Source organism: Coturnix japonica, chromosome 12 (assembly GCF_054131305.1).
Source record: "Coturnix japonica strain WE chromosome 12, WE-NBRP24, whole genome shotgun sequence".
In the NCBI taxonomy this organism is placed as follows: domain Eukaryota; kingdom Metazoa; phylum Chordata; class Aves; order Galliformes; family Phasianidae; genus Coturnix; species Coturnix japonica.
This window is the reverse complement of record NC_140674.1, coordinates 4,240,387-4,263,545: the sequence shown is the minus strand read 5'-3', so window position 1 is coordinate 4,263,545 and position 23,159 is coordinate 4,240,387. Positions and strand designations below refer to the sequence as shown.

General features: G+C 51.4%; 1 protein-coding gene across 2 annotated transcripts in view; it reads right to left on the bottom strand.

The window, feature by feature from the left end:
- Positions 1-5,408: 5,408 nt before the first annotated feature.
- The window catches only part of EPHB1 (EPH receptor B1), a 44,028-nt gene continuing 26,277 nt past the window's right edge, over positions 5,409-23,159 (bottom strand). For both annotated transcript variants that reach the window (XM_015871222.2, XM_085512670.1), the window contains exons 5-17: positions 22,431-22,766; positions 20,865-21,046; positions 20,616-20,778; positions 18,459-18,567; positions 18,236-18,300; positions 15,954-16,076; positions 14,503-14,750; positions 14,202-14,417; positions 12,488-12,637; positions 11,847-12,040; positions 11,596-11,751; positions 10,279-11,510; positions 5,409-5,713 (exon numbers count right to left, since the gene is read on the bottom strand). In XM_015871222.2, the coding sequence (XP_015726708.2) occupies positions 11,402-11,510; positions 11,596-11,751; positions 11,847-12,040; positions 12,488-12,637; positions 14,202-14,417; positions 14,503-14,750; positions 15,954-16,076; positions 18,236-18,300; positions 18,459-18,567; positions 20,616-20,778; positions 20,865-21,046; positions 22,431-22,766 (2,051 nt within the window). In that variant the 3' untranslated portion in view covers positions 5,409-5,713; positions 10,279-11,401. The remainder of the gene's footprint in view (positions 5,714-10,278; positions 11,511-11,595; positions 11,752-11,846; positions 12,041-12,487; positions 12,638-14,201; positions 14,418-14,502; positions 14,751-15,953; positions 16,077-18,235; positions 18,301-18,458; positions 18,568-20,615; positions 20,779-20,864; positions 21,047-22,430; positions 22,767-23,159) is intronic.

Genomic DNA, 23,159 nt, shown 5'->3' with positions numbered 1-23,159 from the left:
ACAGGTTCCCATTAACCCACAGCCCATGGGCAAGAGCACGGGTTCACCTTTTCCCCTCTCATTTTTGGGTGCTTTCATTTGTTTTATTTTCCTTAAACTCTCCCTCCATCAATATTTGATGAGGGCAATTTCAAAGACTTGTTTAGTATGATCCCCACATAAGGAGTCCTTCGGAGTGTTTATCACGTTTGAGGTATAATTACATTCAAATCCTGAGACACTGTTGCTAAGGTTACAGCTGCTTGTGGCTGCTCCAGCTTTCGTGTATCTGGAGTTTCTCACCACCCCCTACACACACACACACATCCACACCCTACACCCTTTGCTCCTTTTGCTGCAGGGATGGGATGCATAATGTGAAGGGTCCCCAGGGTTCTCCCTTGTTAAGTTCCCACCCCTCAATCAAGGGGATCTCAGCACACCATCCTGCCCCATCCCAGTCTGGATAAAGGCCAAGCAACAACCAGAAACTGCCTTTTCCCCCCAACATGCATTTCCTGGATGGTGTCAGCATCCCCATCCACAAGCTGGAACTGAATTGCCTTTGTTCTACTTCCAGTTTTAAACAGCACCAACCATCACACACAATAGGCAGCTTTCTCACTAATCCCCACCGCCCTGCCTGAAATAAGCTGACAAACCACTCTGCATGCAGGCACTGTGGGAAGAACAATCACTGTGACAAAGGAGGTGAGTTGGGGGGGGGAGCCCGATGTAACCAAGTGCACTGAGGGTTGGAAAAGGGGTGAGCTCAGTGCCTGGATAGGCACCAAGCAGTAACACAGAGATGGGGAAACCTTGTTGTCCCTCTCAGAGCTGAGCACCTCACTGGGATGCACATCAGCATCCCTAAAGAGGAAGGCCAAGAGCTGATCCAAAGCATTTTCAAGCAGCTGGGACAAAGGATGGAGGCATTAGGGTGAAAGCCCCCACAGCAGCTCAAAGAGCACAGCTCCATGGCTCAAAGCACAGCAGTGCAAGGGACACCGCTTATCAGAGGGAAGGAAATGGGAGCAAGATGACCACAGAGCATGTCTGAGCATTCAAATTACAAGCGGGGCTTGTAGGGACAGGATCTGACATTTAGTGCCTCTGTTTATACAGCGCTTGACATTCATGATAACGGAAGAAGAGCAGATAGGCAGCAAGGCCTTCTGGCTTCCTGGGAATGCACTCAAAGCAGCACAGACAGCTCCAGTTTCCTAAGGGGTCCCAGGGAGAGGTGGGCATGGGTTGCTGTGCAAGTTACAGGAGCACCCACGACACTGCATAACCTTATTGCCCTGAGCCTTAGCTTGCTTTCCTAGCACACAGATTCCACTTGCAAGCTTTACAGGACACACATCACACTGGTGAGCACACAGCCCCCCAAAAAAGATGGGTTTTCAACTCATTTGAAGCTCTGAGGAGCAGTTCTAAGAACATAAAAGCTCAACACTCATTCTGCTCTTGGAAAGCTATGAGCTACAGCAGGTTTGATGGACATACCAGCCTTTAACAGCTACCTCACCCAAAAGCAGCTCAGCAAAAGACTATTGGGTCAGGTTAGCACCACCATTACCAAGCCCCATTTTCTCAGCCCACGTGAGCTTGCAAGGTGCTCCTACAGGCTCTCCTACAAGCAGCAGGTAAGGAGAAAGGACGCAGGAGGTGCTGGAGGAAGAAGCAGAGCGTGGGGTCTCTGGATTACAGCACAGATCCCTGCTCTCCACTTCATCCATCCAACTGTATCTCCTCATAATTACATTAAGATAACGCTCACCCGCCTCGTTTCTTATTATTAGAAATGAGCAGATTTAAAGCTTCCCCCCCCCCCCCCCCCCCCATCAAATTATGGCTCACCTGAGTAGATAATTAAAAGCCTATAAAGGAGATACATTTTTATGTGTAATTACGCCCACTTCTGCTGCCGTATCGCAGGCTTCAGAGCAAAAAAAATATTTGCAAAACAACTCCAAAACTTTTAGTTTTGCCGGTGCCATAATTGCTGCTTGTCACGGCCATCCACGCTGCCGTCTGCTACCTAATGAGAGCGCATCTTGCGGCGGCTCGGCTCAGACGGGAGGGCACACGGTGCAGCTATGAAGCCACAGCAACGTGCTGCTGACAGAAGAGCTGTGCACGCCGTGACAATGAGATAGCAGGGCTGTAAGCAGGCCTGGAGCTCACCCAGAGCCCTGGCTGGTTGCAGGCTCCTTTGGGCACTGTGGGATTTGCATGGCTTTGTTTGGCTCTGATTTGCTTTGTGATGCTGAGAGCTGCTGCCTCCCTGAGCAGCCGTGTGCTTGGAGAGGAGCTGTAAGCACCTGCTCTGCGTTACAAGCTGGCTCTGGAAGATGGGCTGGAGAAGTCTATGCCTGCGAGCAATAGCAGCACCCGCACCTACCTCCAAGCACTGCAGCCCCAGGTTCCTGGTTCCTTTCCTTTTAGGGGTAATGGGATGAAAGTACAGCATAGGAAGTTCTGCGCAAGAACTTCTTTACAGTGAGGGTGACGGAGCACTGGAACAGGCTGCACAGGGAGGTGGTGGAGTCTCCTTCTCTGGAGATATTTAAGACCCGCCTGGACGCCGAGCTGTGTGACGTGGTGTAGGGAGCCTGCTTTGGCAGGGGGGTTGGACTCGATGATCTCTAGAGGTCCCTTCCAACCCCTACAATTCTGTGATTCTGGTGAGAACGGGCTGCAAACAGGCGCTGCATCACCCAACGTCCGTGCTGCGGCCAGCAGCGCTCATTAGCCCAGGCTCAGAGACGATCCATGCGGTCAGGAAGGGCTTATTAGCACAGCTCACCGTGCATAAGAAAGGCTCCGCTGCTCCCAGCCCCGAGCTCGTTCCCGGCTATCTCACGCAGCACTATTCACCCCGAGCTAAAAACAGCGCTATCTAACACGTGTCCTACGTGGCAAGTGGGGCTGCTCACAAAGTCCTACTGGAAATCACAGCCAAGACTTACCCGACTTCTTCCAGGTGATTTTTCAGCCTCAGCCCCTTCACAATATGCAACACCACAAGCCAAGCACAGCATCCCTCATTTCATCCTTCACTTAAGAAGGGGATGCCTACTGAAAGGAGGTGGGAGAGTTACACTTCCAGTATCCCCTCAGCCTTAACTATCACACCTGCCCTCAGGCTTCATCAAGGCCAGCCCCCTGCTAATGGGTGTTAAGCCTTGAGGACCTACACAGCTGGTTCCGCCTCCTGCCTTGCAGGCCTATGGGCTACTACAAAACCTGGTGCGTGGAGCCCTGAAGTTACATTTCATTGCATCGTTAAGGCTGGAGGAGACCCAAGTCCATCCCCAACCCCATCACCTGTGCTGGCTGTGTGAGCACTGGGGTCAGCATGCGTCAGGCTGCATCTAAGGGCAGGATGTGGGTGAGTTTTCACCCTTGTCATGTTCATATTCCCCTCTGGAGCAGAGCCCACCCTGCTGCCAGGCAGGGCTGACAGCACACAGGGCACTCAGCTCCTTGGCAGGCAGGAGCACTGCTGGATTTATAGCCCCACTGCAGCAGCCTCCAAGGTGGTCTCTGTACACCAAGGAGCGATTCCCACTCAGCACAGGGGCTGTGGTTTGTAAAGCATCCCAGGATGTGGCAGAATGTATTAAATCAACACACAGGGTTTAAAGAGTTGCCATAACACTGAGACATCTCCTGGTCAGTGGCTCTTCCACTGGCAGGTGTTCCCTCCCAAGGGCTGGAGCCACCAACCCAGCCCCATGTGAGCCAATAAACACCTTTATACATTAACAACCCCATGATCCGGGGGAGGATCCACAGGGAGCCCTGCAGATCAGCCCCAAAACCCTGCAGGTACTGAGAGGTTGGGGCTGAACCCTCCCAGTACAGCCACAGCCCTTCAGGAAACAACGAGTGCTTTTAATTGTTGACAAGGCACCTCCAATAACTCCAGCAGATGCTGCCATTTAATGCGGGTTGGCACATAACTTTATAATCGGACCATATTGCTCCAATTACTATTTAGCCTATAGTCCTCTCGGGTTTGTCTTTTATTTGTCTTTCACTGCCAAGCACAGCAGGGAGGGGAGGTGGGAGAAGATGGGCTCATGCCTGTCCCACCTCCTTCAATGCTGCATCCCAGCTGGCAGCCTTATGGCCACCCTGTGCCCCTCTGCTGTGACATAAGGGGCACAAACCCTGGGTGACCCACATGTGCCCCACAGCACTGCTGCTCCCCTATGGGGTGCTCAGCACCCAACCCACCCCCATCCTCTCCTCACTGTAGGGCAAAGCAATTCCCCCACCTGGTGACAACCCCTTTGGGTACTAGGGCAGCAAAAAACCTTCCTTGCCTTTGTGTGCCCTTCCTAAATGCCATTTTGTTTAGGCCGGGAGGTGAAAGAAGCTTCTCCTGGCAATATGGAAATGCATGTCAGTGTGTGGACACCCCATGGGAGCGATGGAGCAGCAGCGCCGAGCTCCCCCTGCATCCTGCAGAGCCCTGCTCAGCCATCAAGCTGTCAGCACGGCTCCTGCAGACCCTATTAAAAGGATATTCCCAGATAAGTTGCTCTGGGAACTTTAAGCACTGGCTGTAAATGTCTTCTGGGTACTTAAGGGGAAAACCTCGGGTGACCTGTGTAAGAGATATATCCTCTCAGCACCCCGAATCCCAGAGGAGCCAAGAAACACGAGCATTCATTTAAACCACACAACTTGCCTGTTAAATCAAATATCAACCCAATTAGGGGCACACAAACAAGCTCAGCTCTGCACTCAGTCAGTTTGTATTGTGCATGCTCGAGGAACAGCCAGAGAATGCTGGATCTCACAGCACAGGCTCTGAGGTTTCATGGCATCCATGCAGACAGAGCCCGAGGCAGCAGAGTCCTGCCTGCAGGAACGGCAGCCATCAGAAACATCAGCTCTTAATGACCTCAGAGACAGAATGAGGACACCGACCTCTGATGCCAGGTCTGAGAAACCCAGCAGCTTCCTTCGCTGGGGGCTTCACACACAGAATCACAGGGCAGCAGAGACCTCAGGGACACACTGACCCCACCTGCATCACCCTAAGAGGTGCAGGAAGATGTGGTGGATGCTCCAACTCTGCAGACACCCAAGGTCAGGCTGGACGGGGCTCTGAGCACTTGATGGAGCTGCAGGTGTCCCTGTTCAGTGCAGAGGAATTGGGCTAGATAGCCCACAGCCTCCGTGCTCACCACATGCAACCTCTGATAGGGATCGGTGGAAATAAAGTCACTTCATTTACAAACTGGAGAGCCAAATCTGATCTGCAGCAAAACTCGAGGTAAGTCAAGGAGGGATGGAGCACTGCCAGCTCCCCATATGAATATTCATGGCCAATGTTCACGGGCGCTGAGCTGCAGATAACGCGGCGGCAGAAAGACCGCCTGTGGGAAGGGGAAGAGAAGGAACCAGGCTTATTTCATAGGTTTTATTGAGTGCAATTCTCTCTTTAGTACAATATCCTCTGAAAGTTACCGTTACAAACTCCGACAATTGCAACACAATTGACAAACCGGGGGAGGGGGGGGGGGGGGCGGAAGAAAAAAAGAAAAGAAAAAAACCAAAACTGAAATTACAAGGGGTGAAAACCTGTTACAGACGGCTCACGGGTTATGTACAGGACGGGGTGCTGCAGGTCCCACCATCACACAGCCCTGCAGACGTCCCTGCTCGTCCCACGGGCGGTGGAGGAGGCGGTGCTGCCGGTGCTTCTGTGCCCCTGCAAGGAAAGAAGTGGGACAGGAGGTGAGGAGCCATCCCCATGTACAGCACTGCAGAGCAGGTGTTGTAGAGCCACGATGCTGCTCTGGGTAGGTCAAACCCAATGGTGTCCACCAAGCCCACCCATTGCTCTCCCAAAGTGAAACAATAGCAACACCCAAAAGATGCTCTTTGTCTTCTTCTGTGTCTAAAAGCAACCAGCAGCAAAACCTGCTCCTTCCAAAGGAACAGAAAGCCAGGAGGCTACAGCACTCTATGGAGCACCTCCTTCTCCAAGCAGCCAAACCCCACCATCACTCACTCAGCCCCTTCTGAGAAGCGGATGCTTTTAATATACAATTGAAACATAAAGCTGACATGTTAAACAACAAAGCAATTGACTGCTGCATCCCTTTGCTTGGGCACTGATAACCAGAGATTGCTGCCCCTGTGTGAACATGCCAATGCTTTCTTAAAGAAATTCCAGCCGCCGTTGACATTTTGGTCCTATTAAAATTCATCATTCTGCTGAATGAAAATCATTTCGAGCAAAGCCTGGTAGTAATGAAACTTTTATTTGGTAATTTAGCGCTTGGTAGAATAAGGGGCACATGAGAAAGGGGAAGAAAAACTGAGAGGAGAGAGATGAAAGAGTGGGAAAGGAGGGAAGGAAAGGAGGGAGGGACAGAGGGAGTGAGGGATGGAGGGAAAGAAGGGAAAGGAGGGATGGAGGAAAGAAAAGGAGGGAGGAAGGGAAGGAAAGGAAGAAAGGAGGGAAGGAAAGAGGGAGAGACAGAGGGAGTGAGGGATGGAGAGAAAGAAGGGATAGAAGGGAAAGGAGGGAGGGAAGGAAAGGAGGGAAAGGAGGGAAGGGAGGAAGGAGGGAGGGAGGGAAGGAGGAAGGAAGGAGGGAAGGAGGGAAGGAGGGAAGGAGGGAAGGAGGGAAGGAGGGAAGGAGGGAAGGAGGGAAGGAGGGAAGGAGGGAAGGAGGGAAGGAGGGAAGGAGGGAAGGAGGGAAGGAGGGAAGGAGGGAAGGAGGGAAGGAGGGAAGGAGGGAAGGAGGGAAGGAGGGAAGGAGGGAAGGAAGGAAGGAAGGAAGGAAGGAAGGAAGGAAGGAAGGAAGGAAGGAAGGAAGGAAGGAAGGAAGGAAGGAAGGAAGGAAGGAAGGAAGGAAGGAAGGAAGGAAGGAAGGAAGGAAGGAAGGAAGGAAGGAAGGAAGGAAGGAAGGAAGGAAGGAAGGAAGGAAGGAAGGAAGGAAGGAAGGAGAGAGGTAGGGAAAAGGAGGGAGGGAACAAAAGGAGGGGAAGAAAGGAGGGGGGAGGGAGGGAAAGGAGAGAGGGAAGGAGGGAGTGAAAAAGGGAAAGGAGGGAGGGAATGGAGGGAAGGGAGAGAAGGGACAAAAGGGAAGAATGAAAGGAAGAAGAAAAGGAAGGAAAGAAAGAATGGCTAAGGAAACTGGAAGGAAAGCAGGAATGAGGTGCTAAGGGATGAAGTCATCACTGCGTATTTACTATGCCTCCATTTTGGTGCCATGTTCAGAGATCCAGGCTCACAACACAAGCAGCAATACAAATCTGTAAAGCTACCCCCCAAGAAAGGCACTGTGAGCACAGACATCACCCCAGCTCACAGAAGCATGGCTTAAGCTGTGCCCATTGGCCATCCCCAGGGACAAGGGCAGCCACTGGCATGGTCTGCACCACCTGCTGCCTGTCTTTGAGCAGGGCTAATTGCCGTTGATAATTGCATTGATGTTGACCATAATTTCTCTGCCCTCTCTCCTCCACCTTGGCAAGAGGGTTCAATTGCCTAACGAGACCCCTGGGGATAAGCAGCAGGCAGAGGAGCGAGCCCAGCCCAGGGGGGAGCTGCTCCTGGGGCAGCGCACAAACCAGACAGATGGACCAGAGGAAAGAAATGGGAGCGAGGACAGAGACCAAGGTTTGTTTTTATTTGGAGACACAGAGAAAAGCTCACTCCAATTCATTTTTTAAGTGGATAGCACAAACTGCGCTAATCCCTCTAACGCTGATCCGGGGTTAATGCAGCCCTAAGCAGATTTTGCCTAATCCACTTCCACGGTTGCTCTGGAAGGGCACATCTGTTTTGGGAAGCACCTCGTTGGGCTAATCCACTTAAATGCACACAGCGCTTGGCTTGGATTAACCTCCACAAGTGCTCCCATGTGAAGGGGGTGACCCCCTCCATGGCCACTCCACCCAGCACCCCTCCTGGTGCTTTGGTTCTTTCCAAATGTAAAGCATTTGCCCAAGAAGGTGTCCTTCCTGCTCTCGTTAGATTATATTGGAGGCACACCAGTCACTACAAGATCAGCATCCATCCCTGCAGGACGTGGCGGGTTTGGTGTTAGGGGCATTGCAGGACTTTGTGCCCTGGGGATGAAGTAGAAGGGGATACAGAGCACCTGGGTGAATGTGTGAAGTCCCATCCCCATCCTCTCCCTTTCCATTGGCTGCTCAATGGGATGGCACATGAAGAAGCACGGGGAGGTGCTGGTGCAGGTTCCTGGGGGCAGGGAAAAGAGCACTGCAGACACCAGAAGCCAACAGGCTCAGAAGCAGCGATCTGGGCTCGCTCTTAGTTAAAAATCGGCCGCCTGCTGCTTTCATTGCCAGCTCCGCTCCGACTTGCAGCAACATTTAAATTAAATATACATAAGTGCTTTCAAAGAACTGTTAATTTGAAGGTCATTAAATGGCACAAAGCGCATTCCTTTCCTTTCTAGAAAGAGGCATATAATGCTGCTATTAGCACACGCTCCGTTTCCGTGTGCAAAGCACGCTCCTGTCTTTTATTCCCTCTATGGAGCAGAGCCCACTCCCACTGCCTACCAGAGACAGCAAAGTCCAGGGAAACACCACATCTGGATAGCAGAGGGGATCTCACACCCAACTCCCAGGAGCTGCCATGGACACACACAGAAGGAATATCATTTCCGAGCTGTCCTTTCCAATTTAGGATCAAGGAAAGGAACTCTAATGCCAAGCAAAACATGGATCAGAAGATGATGTAAAATAGGAACTTTCCGTTTGGGATTGGGGTGGTTTTTTTTGGTTCTTTCCTCACCAAAACCACTTGGCTGTCTCCCTCAGGCTGCAGAGCACCCAGCTGGCCCAAACCTGCATTCCTCCTTGGCCCAATGAACAAGTGACAGCAAGGCAGAGCCTCCTGCCCAGCTCCACACTGAAACACCAGCACAGCTTCCCTGTCTATCTCTGATGGGAGAGACTTCTGGAAAGATCTAGACCATGCACTCACATGGCTATGGCCAAGCACCTGGTATCTCCTGTGTGCAAACACCTCTAAACCTGAGGGTGATGACTATCAGCCAGACCTGCTCATTTCTGCCAGTCCTGCACATCTCTGCCAGCCCTGCACATCTCTGCCAGCCCTGCAATGCTCCAGGCCCTAATGTTTCTACCCCAGCTCCAGCTGCAGAGAAAAGGAAGACACAGTGACCCACCTTGGGCACTCCCTTGACAGCAGCTCCCTTGCCAACCATGCTTCAGCCCCCAGAGGAACTGCCCAGCCCCATCCCAACTCCTTGCCCAGCCCTTTGTCCCTGGGGTGTGATGCTGCTGCATTGGGGCAGCCCAAGCTTTGGTGTCATCACAGTGGTTCCAGCATGTGGCTGGTGACGAAGTTGCTGCATGGGAGCCGCCTGCCCCAGTGCAACCCAGGGGGTGCCAGAAGTGTGCAGCTTGGTGCTAAAACAGGCTGTGGTGCTGCCGCATAATTCTCAGCCCCACATGCCCAGCCACAAAGCTAGAGGTTTGATATTTAGCCCATGTCACTGCCATCCGTCCCTTTAAGTGCCTTTCACTTCCTTCTAATAAAAGAGAAATCATAAAAAAAAGTATCACAAAGGAGCCACCACCAGCAGTGAATACCAATGTGAGAGGCCGTGTGTTAGTATGCATGGCACCCACCCCTCCTGCATGCTGTGTGCAGTGACAACATCCCAGCATGCAGACTGGGGCCGATCCCGAGGCACGGCCCTCCAGGCAACAGCACAAAGAGCACAAGTCCTGCTCATGTAAACCAGGGGTGTCTTTCCCTGCCTTTCTCTAAGGGGAGCTCAACAAGGTGAAACAAGCCTTGAGGACACAGATGGATGTCTGCTGCATGGGAGGAGGATAAAGGGCTTCTTATGGACATCTGAGTCACCACAGTAAGGCCCGGTACCTTACAGCAGCCACCCACAGCCCCCAGTCCCCCACTCCCACTGCCAGCCTCAGTGCTGGCATAGATGGATCTCTACAAGTCGCACGCAACCAGCTAAGTAAAAGCCTTATTAAGAGTTCATTCATTTTATAAACTCTCCGCACGATCCACAGAGGGAAGTTAGATTGCCCAGACTTACAATATTCTGTGTAAACACTGCCATGCATCCAGTAATTTTAACTAGATCAATTTTCAAAAGAGACCAACGGTAGAGCGAATTAAAAAAATAACAAAAAAGAGTCAAATCAAACATAGGGAAACATTCACTGGAAGAGGCTTCAAGGTGAGTGGAAACATACAGGAAAGGATGAGAGAGGTACGCGAGACAAACGGACCTACCTCTGAAGCCATGAAACTTAAGTCTGTAACTCAATATCAAAATCCTTAGGTCCACAAGATGGGGGAAATAAAGTTCTCCATAGCCATCTTCTGCAGATCCCCGAGGCTCTGGAGGCCTCAGCAGTCTCTTCCCCAGAGCATCTCTCCTCCTCCTCCTCCACAATGCAGTATCCATGCACCGCAGCTCCTCCTCCTCCTCCCGCCTGCATTGGGGTTGGTGGTGATCTCCGGTCACGGGCAAGCAGCAAGTCCACAGTAGGTTGACAAGGTACACGCGCGCACACACACACATGGGAACACCTCTTTCCATTTGCCATGATGGATTTTTTTTTTGTAAATTTTTTTTTCCCCTTTTTGCAAAAAAATGCAAGCAAAAGAAAAAAAAACCCAAAGTTTGTTTGTTTTTTTTCTATTGAAGGTACATCTCTTCTTCAATATGAAGACATTAACTGGATTGCGTTGGATCCCCCATGCAGTGGGCAGCGAAGTCCTTTGGTAGTTGGCAGAACGACACTTGGACACCACGGACAGCGGCTGCGGAGGCTTCCACCGGGTCATGAGCAGAGAAGGGAGCGGGGCAGCAGGAGGGGCCGGGCAGGAGGGAGTGAAGGAAGAATAGAAGAGCAAGGCGGTTGCAGCCGGTGTCTTCTCTGGATGGGAAACCCAACACGATGCCACTCCCTTCCCCAACAGTCCCTGCCTCCTCCTTCTCAGTTTTGACTGCTGCTCACTGGCGGTGGGATTGGAGTCCGGTCTCTAGGATTTGGGTTTGTTTCCCCCCAGCCCCAACGCACATTGGTTTGGCTTCAATGTTGGTTGGGGTTTGTTATTTTTTTCTGTGTTGTTTGTTTGTTGTTTTTTTTTTCATTTTTTTTAAATATATGATTTGTACATATTTATACTTATTTATACGCTGTCCCCCGTGACATCGGTAAGTGTGCTTGTGTTGGTGAGGGATGGAAGTCACCAGGCCGAGGCCAGTCCCAGGAACGTCCTCCATGTTCAGGCACAGCCCCGGCCATGGCTGCCCCTCTCCAGCTGTGGCCCCACGGCTCCCATCAGTTCCTCCCCTCCCACCTCTGCCACCTGCCCTCCCCGTCCCCTCCCCGTTGAGCAAAGGACATCATGCCATCGAGGTCGGAGACTGACTCATCTGCACGCGCATGGACTGGATGCTGTTCAGGATCTTCTTCTGGTGCCCAGCCAGCGTTACTCCTATTCTTAGGAGGTCTCTGCAAGACAGACAAAGGGATGTCAGCAGACAGCTGTGCCGACCGGTCCCACAAACTAGCACCCACGCAGTGATATCAGACTCACTCAGATGTCATCTGGGCGACCAGCTGGAGGGAGGTGAATCCAGCGCTCAGGAAGTTGTCTCTATACTGGCTCATCTTGACTGCGCTCAGCCAGTCTTCTACTGAGGTAAAGGCAGTGAAATCAGGGATAGAACGGTCGAGGAGGGGCTGAGAAGGCCTGGAAGGGGACAGAGAAGCATCGAGGTGAGGATACAATCCCCAAATTCTGGTCCCACCAGGAAGCCAGATGTGGCACCACGCTCAGCGACTTACACAGCGGTGATGGTAGCCACAGTTTTGAGGCTTGCCGGGTTGCGGATCATTTTGTCGAGGGTGTTGACAATCTCGGCAAAGCGAGGCCGGGTGTTGCGGTCCTTCTGCCAGCAGTCCAGCATCAGCTGGTGCAGGGCAGCCGGGCAGTCCATGGGTGGTGGGAGCCGGTAGTCCTGCTCAATGGCATTGATGACCTGCGGGGCATGGAGCAGTGTGTGAGGAGCACGGGATGGCACGGGACAGTGCTGCCAGCCCACCACCACCAGCAAAGTGAGCGGGAGGAGCTGCAGCAGGAGGTTAATCTCCACTCTGATACTCCGCACACAGCGGTTCCTCCCGGCACAGTGCTGCCGCTCATTATCTCGGCGGACTGCGTTGGAGTGCGGCAGTCACACTTCCAAAGCTCTTTCCCAGCTTGCAAACCCTCTGAACATTTTCAAAGGCGCTGCAGCTTCCTGAAGTCCAATTACCAGCCCACTGGCTTTTCTTCCCAGATTCCCTCCCGCCATCCCTCTCGCTCGCCAGCCTGTTTCATCTCTGAAACTGAGAGCCGCCAGGGCTGCGGGGTCTAGAGCAGCTCCAGCTCCACCTCAACCTCATCATTTTCCAGTCAGGCAGAGCAGTGAGCCCCCAACACTTACATCCTGGTTGGACATGTCCCAGTAGGGCCTCTCCCCGAACGACATCACCTCCCACATGACGATGCCATAGCTCCACACGTCACTGGCCGACGTGAATTTGCGGTAGGCGATGGCCTCTGGTGCTGTCCATCGCACAGGGATCTTCCCACCCTGAGAATACAGGAGCTGGTGAGCTACAGCCATGCCCAAAACACCTCTGTGGATTGATGTTGTAATTCCCACAGGACAGCAGGGAAGGGCTGGCTGGGGACAGCCTCTGAAAGACCCTACATTGGCACAGCCACCCAGTCCCAGCAGGGAAAGCAACAGCATCCCAGCCCTTTGCAGCCCACACATGCATCCTGCTCAAGGCTGAGTGCCTCACAGTCACCAGTACTCCACAAAATGATAGCAGAAAGCCAAAGGATGAAGGAAAAAAGCACAGAAACGCATGGTATGTGCCCCAGGGCAGAACTGCATTGTAAATCACTGCGCACTATTGTTTTCCATAGCCCTTCCAATGAAGCATCAGCTGCTCTTTAAGGCTGAATGGCAAAAATTTTATTTGAATAACTATAAATGGAGAAATTAACTGCTAGGTTGTTTTTCCTGCCTTTTCCCCAGAGCTAAAAACCTGCTGTGGGAGGCAGAGTGATGTAATCGCAGGCACAGCATCATTTCCCAGCTGCCGAGGAGATCTATTATGGCCTAAATTAAATAAAAACACAGATGAGATAATCTCTTTTATCTCTGAAGGTGGAAAAAGAGTTACTTCAATCCTCTTCTCAGTTACTGCTGAGGTCTTCACACCAAAACCTGATGTATTTCTGCTCAAAGGCCACCAGATGGGTCTGAGAAGGGAGCGGGGGTAGACCAGAGCCCAGTCAGAAACCCAGCAGCCCCCTTTGCCTCCCCCCCCCACCAGCTGTAGCACGACTCTCTTGATCCATTTACTTCAATCTGATGAAATCCCAATTGCCTCATCTCCTCGGGCTTTCTGTCACAAACTACATTACACTGAAACACACCTGGGCAACACAACAAACTGCTTTGCAGGGGTCGGTGTAGGACATGCACACTCTTTCACCCAACCTATGCCATTGATCGCTGTCCTGGTGTCTGCCTGTAGTAGATGAGCTGCCTCCAGCCTCCCCCGAGGCATGATCCTGCCACATGTTGTGCTGCTGTGTTATGAATTGTTTGCAAAGCGTTAGGAAGGTTATTAGCTCTTTTAATAACTGATTAATCAATTAGAGAGCCCAGCAGGTCAGCAGGGTGCACACAGCCTTCTCATCTGCTCATCTGTAACACCAGTGATAGCTCACCAGGAGGTTTATGTGGTGCAGACAGTATCAGGTCATGTATCCCTGGTCCCACCTACCCCCTTTGTTGGTCAGGATAGAGCAGCAAGACGTGATCTGGGAGCAGGGAGATATTAAACTCATTGAGAAAGGATGGAAAAGGGGATGATGCAAGGGGAAAGGGGAATAAGAACAAGGAATGTCAGTGGCCACTTCCCAAGCAAGGCAGCAGCAGAGCAGCAGATCCTTCCCTGGAAGGGGATGGAAGGAAAGCAGCAAGAGGAAGTAAGGGGTGGATGAGGGCAGGACTTGCCTCTCTGAGCACCACCAGCAGGTGCAGTGCAGCACAGGTGATGCTGCACAGATCTTTGCCATTTTTATTGGACTCAATGGGAGGCTCACAGAGTTGCCACTGTGGGAAGCGAGGTACATACCAAGGAGCTGGTGTAGGTGGGATCAGACGTGTCATCCTGCAGGTAGCGCGAGAGGCCAAAGTCTGACACTTTACACACCAGGTTACTGTTGACCAGAATGTTCCTGGCCGCCAGATCCCTGTGGACATAGTTCATCTCTGCCAGGTACTTCATCCCAGCAGCAATCCCTCTGAGCATCCCCACCAGCTGGATCACCGTGAACTGTCCATCATTTTGCTGTGATCAGAAAGAGCACATGTGAGGATCATGGAGGCCTGGGCCCCCAAACCCTACAGCAGAACGATAGTCCACTTTGCCTCACCCGCAGGAACGAGTCCAGGGCCCCATTCTCCATGAACTCTGTGATAATCATGACTGGTCGGCTCTTGGTCACCACCCCTTCCAGCCGGATGATGTTGGGGTGGTCAAACTGCCCCATGATGCTGGCTTCGCTCAGGAAATCCCGGCGCTGCTTCTCTGAGTAGCCAGCCTTCAGTGTTTTGATGGCCACGTAGATCTCCCGCTTGCCAGGCAACTTCAAGCGGCCTTTGTACACCTCTCCAAACTCCCCTGCAAGAGCAAGACCACCTATTAGCATCCCCATACAAATCTGCATAGAACAACAGCACTGTGTCATCCAAGCCAGTCGGCTGAGATGCATCAGCCAGTTGCCATCCATGGGTGCTCCTTTCTACAAACCTCCATACTCCTTGAAAGATGCTGAGGACATGGCTGGGCTTACAGCCTCCTCTAGGCTGGCATAGCCCATTTGCCAGAGCCAGGGGCCACCATCATGAATTCATCACAGAAAATTTGTACAGCAAAGGAACCAACTTTTAAGGACCACGTCAAGTGCAAGGTGTGAGCACACTGACAGTCACAGCCACCTCTTTGCACACAACTAATTTAGGAAGGGAAAATAATTGGGCTGTTTTCATCGCCACACTCTGATTTAGAACACAGAGAAAGCTCCCTCTCATTTCCACTGGGAGAGCTTTTCCTTCACCAAGGTGAAATTTGTCTGCGGAGGGATTACATTTAAGCCAGGCTTAGAGCTGCTTTGCCTTGATGAGCAGCAAAAGGCAGCCGATATGCCGCCGAAGTTGATCCAGACTGAAACAGCTCACTGCGTCTTTGCAGCTTCCCCTCACCTTCACACTTTCCCTTCTATGAGCATGACAGAGTTATTTAAAAACTGCAATAAAGGCACCACAGATGATATATAGACACGTGTATGCATGTGTTCCCATACATATGTATGGGAATATGGCACAGACTAGAATGAGATCTATTTCTCTCTTGTAATCTCACGGAAGTAAACCAGGAAATCCCACAGCTGCCCAGTGAATACATTAGAATTCTTCCCAACCTTAGAGGAGCTTTGAGAGCAGAAACCAACCTCATGTTCCCTAATCCACTAAAAGCCTGATAACCCTTGAGAATTTTGCATTTCCACATGAAGGATCACACATACACCCCCAGGAAAAACCCTGCAGGTGGCTCAGCACCACTCAGTCATTTGCTCTCTCCTCAGTGAGATGGGGGGAGAGAATTGATACAAAACAAAAGTAGAACTCACGGGTTGAGATAAAACCATTTACTAAGATAGAGAAAAGGAAAAGGTTAATGGTTATGACTATATATGAATGTATATAACAAGTGATGCACAAGCAATTGCTCACCACCCCCCAAACAATGCCCACTCCCAAGAACTCTTCTTTATATAGAACAAAGTGCCCATCCAGGAGGATGGAAATGACAGAAGGGACCCACCTGCTCCAATGACCTCTTCAATCTTCACAAAGGAGACATCGATCTCCTTGGCAAATTCACGCACCGCTTCATTGGGGTCCTCGTAAGTGAAGGGGTCGATGTAAATCTTCATCCCTGGTGACCCTTGTGATGAGAAATACAAGAGAGGCATCAAAAGGGAGAGAAAAATCAAGAATCACTGTGCCACAGCCAAGAACCAAAGACCTTCCTGTTCTCTCATCCCCACGTCCATTAAATCAGCTGCCATTTGCCTTGTCACAACTCTGCATCCCCCAACTGTCCTCTCCTGACCCCTCCACCAAGGTCAGAGGAGGGGACCTCAGAGGGGTGACGAGGTGGGCAGGAGCTGCTGATGAGCATCCAGGGGAATGCATTCAGACCAGAACTACAATTAGCGGGCTTTATGGGAAGGGAAGTGGCAAGTTTATGAGGCTGTATGCATTATTTAAGAAATATTTATTTACCCAAAAAGGCCTCTGATAGTTTTGTGGCTGCCACTAAATTGACAGAGTGCAGCAATTATAATCAAAAACCTATGTGGAGCCATAAACGGAGGCTTTGCTGGCCTCCTTTCACCCACCCCTGCTGGGCAGCAGCAGCAGGAATCGGACACGATGACGGAGGATGCAGGCTCAGCCCCTCACCCCAGTGGCAAGCCAGGAAGGGCAGGAGATGGAGATGGTAAATCTTGACCCTAAAAACATATCAGACTAGGGGACACCTGGTCCTCGAGGTCACCCTGAGGGAGGGGGGCATTGCTAAAGCAAAGAACACACTGCTTGAGGCACTGCCTGCTTTGCAACAGGGGTATTTGGGGTGGGAGATCTGCGCCTCCAGGGCCAGGGACGAGGACTGCAATGAAGCCATCTGTGCATCTCCCAGTTCATAAATCCCTTTACAGCTCTGTCTAGAACACTTTAACTGCCCCATAAATTTTTTTACAAGAGCAGCTGATGCTCCAGCCAGGATTACAAAGGGATTTACAGGATCGTAACCAAGACTGACTCACTGATCAAAAAATTGAATAAATAAAGGAGAAAATAACACCAAAGTTTCCTGCCTGCTGTCAGTACAGGCTGGCTTTTAAACACCCAATGATGTGCACTGGATTCAGCAACTGCCAGATTCAGCTCCCGCCCCAAAACCCCCAGAGGTACTCATGTTCCCATCGCACCCGAACGAGTGGGATTCAGGCACCTCCACCCATTGGCTCTCTCTGCAGACCTCAGCCAGCGGAACACCCCAAGTTCAAAGGACGGAGCACCTTTGGCACATACATACACATCCCTCCTGCTGCCCCGCAGAGATGAGACAAGGAAATCACAGCCCACTTCTCAACACCTTGAAATCTCAGGTCAGCAGTCCCAGCATGGACGCCCTTTGGGCAATCCACATGGAGCCAACAGAGATGCTCTAATTGCCATGCTGTTAACCGAGCAGGCTGTTTGTTCCAGCTGCTGCCCTCAGCTCCCCATTAGTCGCCCACCACAAATTTCCCACCTGTTTTGCTCCAACGCATGTAACAACCATATGCCTGGAGGCTCACTAACCTTGACAGGATTTTTCTGTGCTCCCATTGCCTGGCTTTAAAGATGAAATACCAAGATCTGTTTCAACATTTTTCTACCTGGTTTTGAACCCCCTGAAACTCCTTTCTTTCCCCATCTATTTTGCCAGGCTGGCTGCTCTGCAGGTTGAGCAGGGAGCTGGCAGCCCCACAGTGCAATAGAATCATTAAGGTTGGAAGAGACCACTAAGATCATCTAGTCCAAGCATCAAGCCCAAGTCAGCCCCAGCCTCCTATGCTTACTGCTCTGCTTTCTCCCAGGCTGGATCCCAATGTACAGGCACCTGTGTGAGCTTTATTTGGGCAAAACCCACCCTCAAGCTGGAGATATCCTCCCATGCATGCAGCAAAATCCCTCCAAAGAAATAGAGATTCACTGCTACCAGCAAGGAAATAGCTAAAAATGCAAGAAAAAAAAAACTTCACTTGTCCCTACAAAGGCACATTGTTGCAGTCTGCCCACAGACTTGACTAACAAATTCATTTCTAATCACCTAATCCCACTCGTCCCATGCACTGAGTCCTCCAAAAGGAGGCAGATGCACCTGGGAGGCTTCTCCAGAAGGATGTAAATAGGGTTTGCTGGTGCTTGCAATGCTTGCCAGGACTGGGTAACACCTGGAACTATTGCTCTGCTCCTTTATCATCGTTTTGCCCCTTTCTGCTCTTCTCCCTCCCACCAACACAAAGCCCTCCGACCCTTCTCCCTGCTCACCTCTCCCGGTGCTGTAGTGCTGCAGCTTATCGCTGTAAACCGCCTCCTTGCTGTACGCTCGCTTCCTAGGAGGACAGAACAGATACCTCCATGAGCATCTCTGCCCCAATCCGCTCCCCACTGAGCAGCCCACACATCAGTGCCTTCACCCATGCCATGGTGATCAGCCCAAGCACGTTCCCCATCATTCCCTTCCCACCCCAAACCTCATTCACATTCACACCTGCTACAGACTATGGAAATGGCCACCAGCGAGACGATGAAGACCACACCAGCCGCTGCAGACCCCGCAATCAACGGCAGCTGCTCCCTCAGCTCAGACTTGTAGTCATCTGCAGAAGGAAAAGGATGCAGTGAGCCATTCCAGGCAGCCCCCAGGAACGGGGCAATGCTCCCAAAATGGGCCCACAGGGACTGCTCCACAATAAGGGCAATCAGGAAGGAGAGCACACGGCAAGGGACTGCTGTGCTGAGCTCACACACACATTGGGTTGAAAATACACAAGAGAAGGCCCTAGGAATTAACTCATGGAGTCTCACAGGGCTCCTAAATATTCCAAGAAAACAGACCCATGGGAGAAGAAGCTCATCTGAGAGCATCAGATTTCACTGCACACCTCCTTCAACAGAAGGCCATTTTCATTTCATTTTTGTACCTAACTTCAGGCCACATTAAAATTGCTTCTTGTGCACAATGACAAGCTTTGACATTTTTGCTCTTAGCTCCATTGAGTAATACCTAACCAGCCGACAGCTGTTCTGTGAGTTGTGTCAGAAGCCACAGGCAAGGGTTAAAAGAACATTCACTTCGAAAGGAAGTATTTAGCACCCTTTTATCTGCATTTTTCTGCTCTGCAGTTAATTACTAACAGCTGAATTGCTCCCTTGCACACTGCTCAAATCCAGAGAAATTCTCCACTAACAATTATTATTTAATAACCTTCAGTATCGATTCTTATTAAATTCCACCTAATTGCTTATTTGAGGCAGGGTTTTTCTCCTTGTTTCTCTAATTCTGGATGCTGAAGGGTCAGCGCCATCTCATTCCACCCAGTCCCCCCCCCCCCCAAGGGTTTTCCCTCTTCTCCCCACTTCCAGAAGCTTGCCCACTGCTCTCCAGGCACTTGTAGCTGTCTGCTGCCTGGCCCCACATCAGGAAAACCAGGAGATTTGGGGGACAGATGCTGGGATGGAGATAGGGGCTGAGTTGTTGGGTGCCTGCAAAGACTCCTTCCCAACACAGTGTGCTCTGTGGGGCTGGCAGCAGCTCACCTCATCCACCCAGGCACAGCGGAACATGCTTCTCATGATCACAACATGATCAACACAGGGGATCTTTAGCTGTGTTAATAGTATTAAATCATTTGTAGCAGTCTGATCTTTAAGCCAGGTTCCTTCAAGGCTCTTTGGGGACTCACAGCCAACACCATGGTGCTTTTGCAGTCCTGGCTATAGGCATTCATCAGCTTGCAGAGGTAGGTAAACCAGAGGCAGAGCTTCAGGAAACCATAGGACCAACAGCGTTGCCAAACTGGAAGCCCAAACCAAGCTGGCAATGGCAGAAAAGGGGTTTTGCAGGGACTTCAGCATCTGGAGAAGCAGAATGGCCACTGACATTGTCTTGTTGCACTCACTGTCTGCTGGATTTGTCCCAGAGCTATGAGCAATAAAAACCTATCCCATGAGTCACTGGTGCTTAAAGGGACTTCTTATTACTGAGTGGCCATACACTGGAAAGGGCTGGGGCCAAAGGAATGACAGCACGATGCTGCTGAGGGGGCCAGAAGACGCCATGAAGGTTGTGCCTCTCCACTGTACCACCTCAGGGTGAGGGGACTGAAGAAAGATGGGTCTGAACCTTTTAGGTTTGCCCTAGAAGGCTCAGTTGTGGCTCCCAACATCTCAGGAGAGCTTCAGATCCTTCTGGAGCCAGCACCTCACGTGCAGACGGTGACCCAGGGCAGGAGGAGGAACAGCTTTTTTCCTCATGCCTGTTCTGCTCTCTGCATCTTTTATTGGCATTATTCAGAGAAGAGCAATAAAGCTGATGAAAGGGCTTGCAGCACTGATTTATAGGAGGGATGCCTCAAACGCCTGGAGAAACGAGGGCAGGGAAGAGACCAGGACGCAGCCCCATCACCATGGTGGGATACGGGAAAGACAAAACCACAGCTAAATAGCAGGGGAACAAACAGAGCGAAGAGATTTACAGCAGCATACTCCTCCAGCTGGCAGTTAAGAAGACATCCCTGTAAATCACCTGGCTTTTGCCACGCTGCCCGCTGGGGGAGAATTTTGCAGAGGCAAGTTCATTTAATCCAATTAGAGCCCAAAGCTGCGGCTGGGAACGCGTTCTCCCCTCCTCCTGCTGCCCACTCACCGTCAGTCAGTGTCTGGAAGCACATCTTCCCACTGTACTTCCCATAGCCAGCCACCGTCCTTGCTCGCACCTGCACCACGTACACCATGCCGGGGCGCAGCCCCTCCAGCCGGGCCGTGTTGGTCTGACTGCGGGCCATGGAGGAGTTGTACTCGTTGTGGTCCTGCAGATACACATTTTAGGAAGGTTGCAGCAATGCTGTAGCCCACCCTGTGCTCACCATCCATTGAGGGGTTCCCCCAAGCTTACCGCTGCCGGTCTTGAGCCCACAGTGTTGCTGACATCAGGTGTGCAGATGCGGCTCAGCTTCTCGTAGTAGCGCAGCTCGTAGTCCAGGATGATGCCATTGGGCTGCTCAGGCTGCGGCCAGGACAGCGTGATGCTCCTCATGGTGGCACTCACCTGGTGCATGATGGGGACAGTGGAGGGTGCTGCCAAGGAAGCAGGAGGGAGGAATTAACACCGAGGGCAGAACTTCATGCCGCACTCACAGATGTTCACCTTGTGGGATGAGGTCCCAGTGTGGCAGTGGGGAGACAGCAGTGCAATGGCTGATGCAGAGCCCAGGAGGCAAGTCAGCAGAGGATTTCTGCTACTTAAAGCAATTACTCTTTTTAATTAGGGATCTGGAAATCCACAGTGCTCTTTCTCCCTGGGCTCACTCTGTAGTCTGGGCACCAGGCAACATCTCCCGCAGCACAGCAAGGGGAGGCTGCCTGGGGACAAGCCCGAGCTCCAAGGAGAAATATTTCCAATGCCCAACCACCACAGCATTTTTGCCTTCCAAGCTCTATATGAGGTTTGGAACAATCCTGCCCCTATTCCTACTGAAAGCCTCCAAGAAAGGTACTCGAGTCACTAAGCAGCTGCAGTTGCACCAGGGAGACTCAGACAGGGCCAGCACCATGTCCCAGCCTCCCTTCTCAACTGCCCTCCTCCTCAACACCATCATCCTCTCCATGCCTGGGACAAAGGTAAGAGGAAAGCACTGGGCAGGGAAATTGCCTTGTTCTGCTCAGCACAGAAGACCAAGCTGCACACCTGCCTTGTGCCACAGGAGATGTCAATAGTCCAGCACTGTCTTTGTGTACCCAACATGTTTAATCTTTTCTTTTTCTTTTTTTTTTTAATCTTTCCATATCTGTTTCAAGATGCTCACTGTTTCTGAAATTAAACACTTAGCTTAATCGCTGTGCTGTTAACTGCTGTGTTCGCAGCCCCCTAAGCTCCCACCTGCCTAGTGGGGATGGTGCTGCGCGGGCAGCCCTGATAAGGAAAAACCCACTGCAGAGCCAGGAGGAGTGAAAACAGCAGCAGGGAAGCACAGGTGGAGCAATGGGAGAGGTGTTTGTGGGAGCATGGCTACATGCAGGGATGGAGCAGCAGGGGCAGCTAAAACACACCCCCAAACCCACCCCAGAACAAACTCTCTTGGTGCCAGCGGTAGGTTTGACCACATGTGGTTAAGGAAACAAAAAATGACAGCTAGGTGCAAACATAAAACAAGAGCCTGACAGCATTGGTATTCCCAGAAGCTGGGGTACTAAAATATTCACACCAGGTTTCTGTCTCACTTTCTCCTGATGGAGCAGGTTAACAAAGGTTGCCTCTTACACACTCAGCACAGCACAGAAATTACCATCCCCTGCTTTTTCCCCATGCAAACAGATTCCCATCCCCTCTGCCTGCCGTGCTCCTCACACAGCTGGGTCTTCTGCCACAGGGAGAGACAAGGCCTCTGCATCCCCCATCAGTCTATCTGAGATGAAAGCCAGGTATCAATCTCAGAATCCCACTTGCCACCCTGGGACTCACCAGCTTGGTTGGTGGTGATGTTCACAGAGACATGCTGTGGTGGGAAGGGGCTCTTGTTGGAAACCCCATTGACTGCCTGGATCTCAAAAGTGTAGGGCGTGTGTGCCCAGAGGCTGCTGATGAAGACACGGGTCTCTGTCAGCCCCAGCTGTCGGGGCACAAACTCCACGTTGTCGTCGCAGCGGGAGCAGGCACGCCGGTCAGCCCTGCACTTCTTGCAGACAATGTTATATGTGACATCATCCCGGCCTCCCGTCTCCCGTGGTGGGTTCCACTCCAGGATGATGGAGGTCTCGTTGACAATGGAGATGACGTTGCGTGGACCGGAGGGGACGCCTACAGGGAATGAGAAGAGTTGAATCAGGTCCTCGTGCCAAATGCTACATGCTGTAGGACAGGGCAGGAGCCCATGGCATCCATGAAAATTACAACATACACAAAGAGCACAATAACACTGCTGAAAGAGCAAATTATCAGCTACAAAATGCTATTTTTCAACAGTCACCACCATTAGTTATGTATTTTTGCCAGCGATGAACAAGAACATGCATGCTGCACTCAAACATGATACACTGGGAAACAATCCCCACATCATTCCCAGTTCTGGGTTAAAGAGGTAGAACAGCCCAGCAATGGGGGAGAAGATCTCTCTTCTGTTTCCCATTTGTTTGATTTATTACCTCTAACTCCTTCTTTATACTGCTATCTTACATACTTTTACCAACTGTA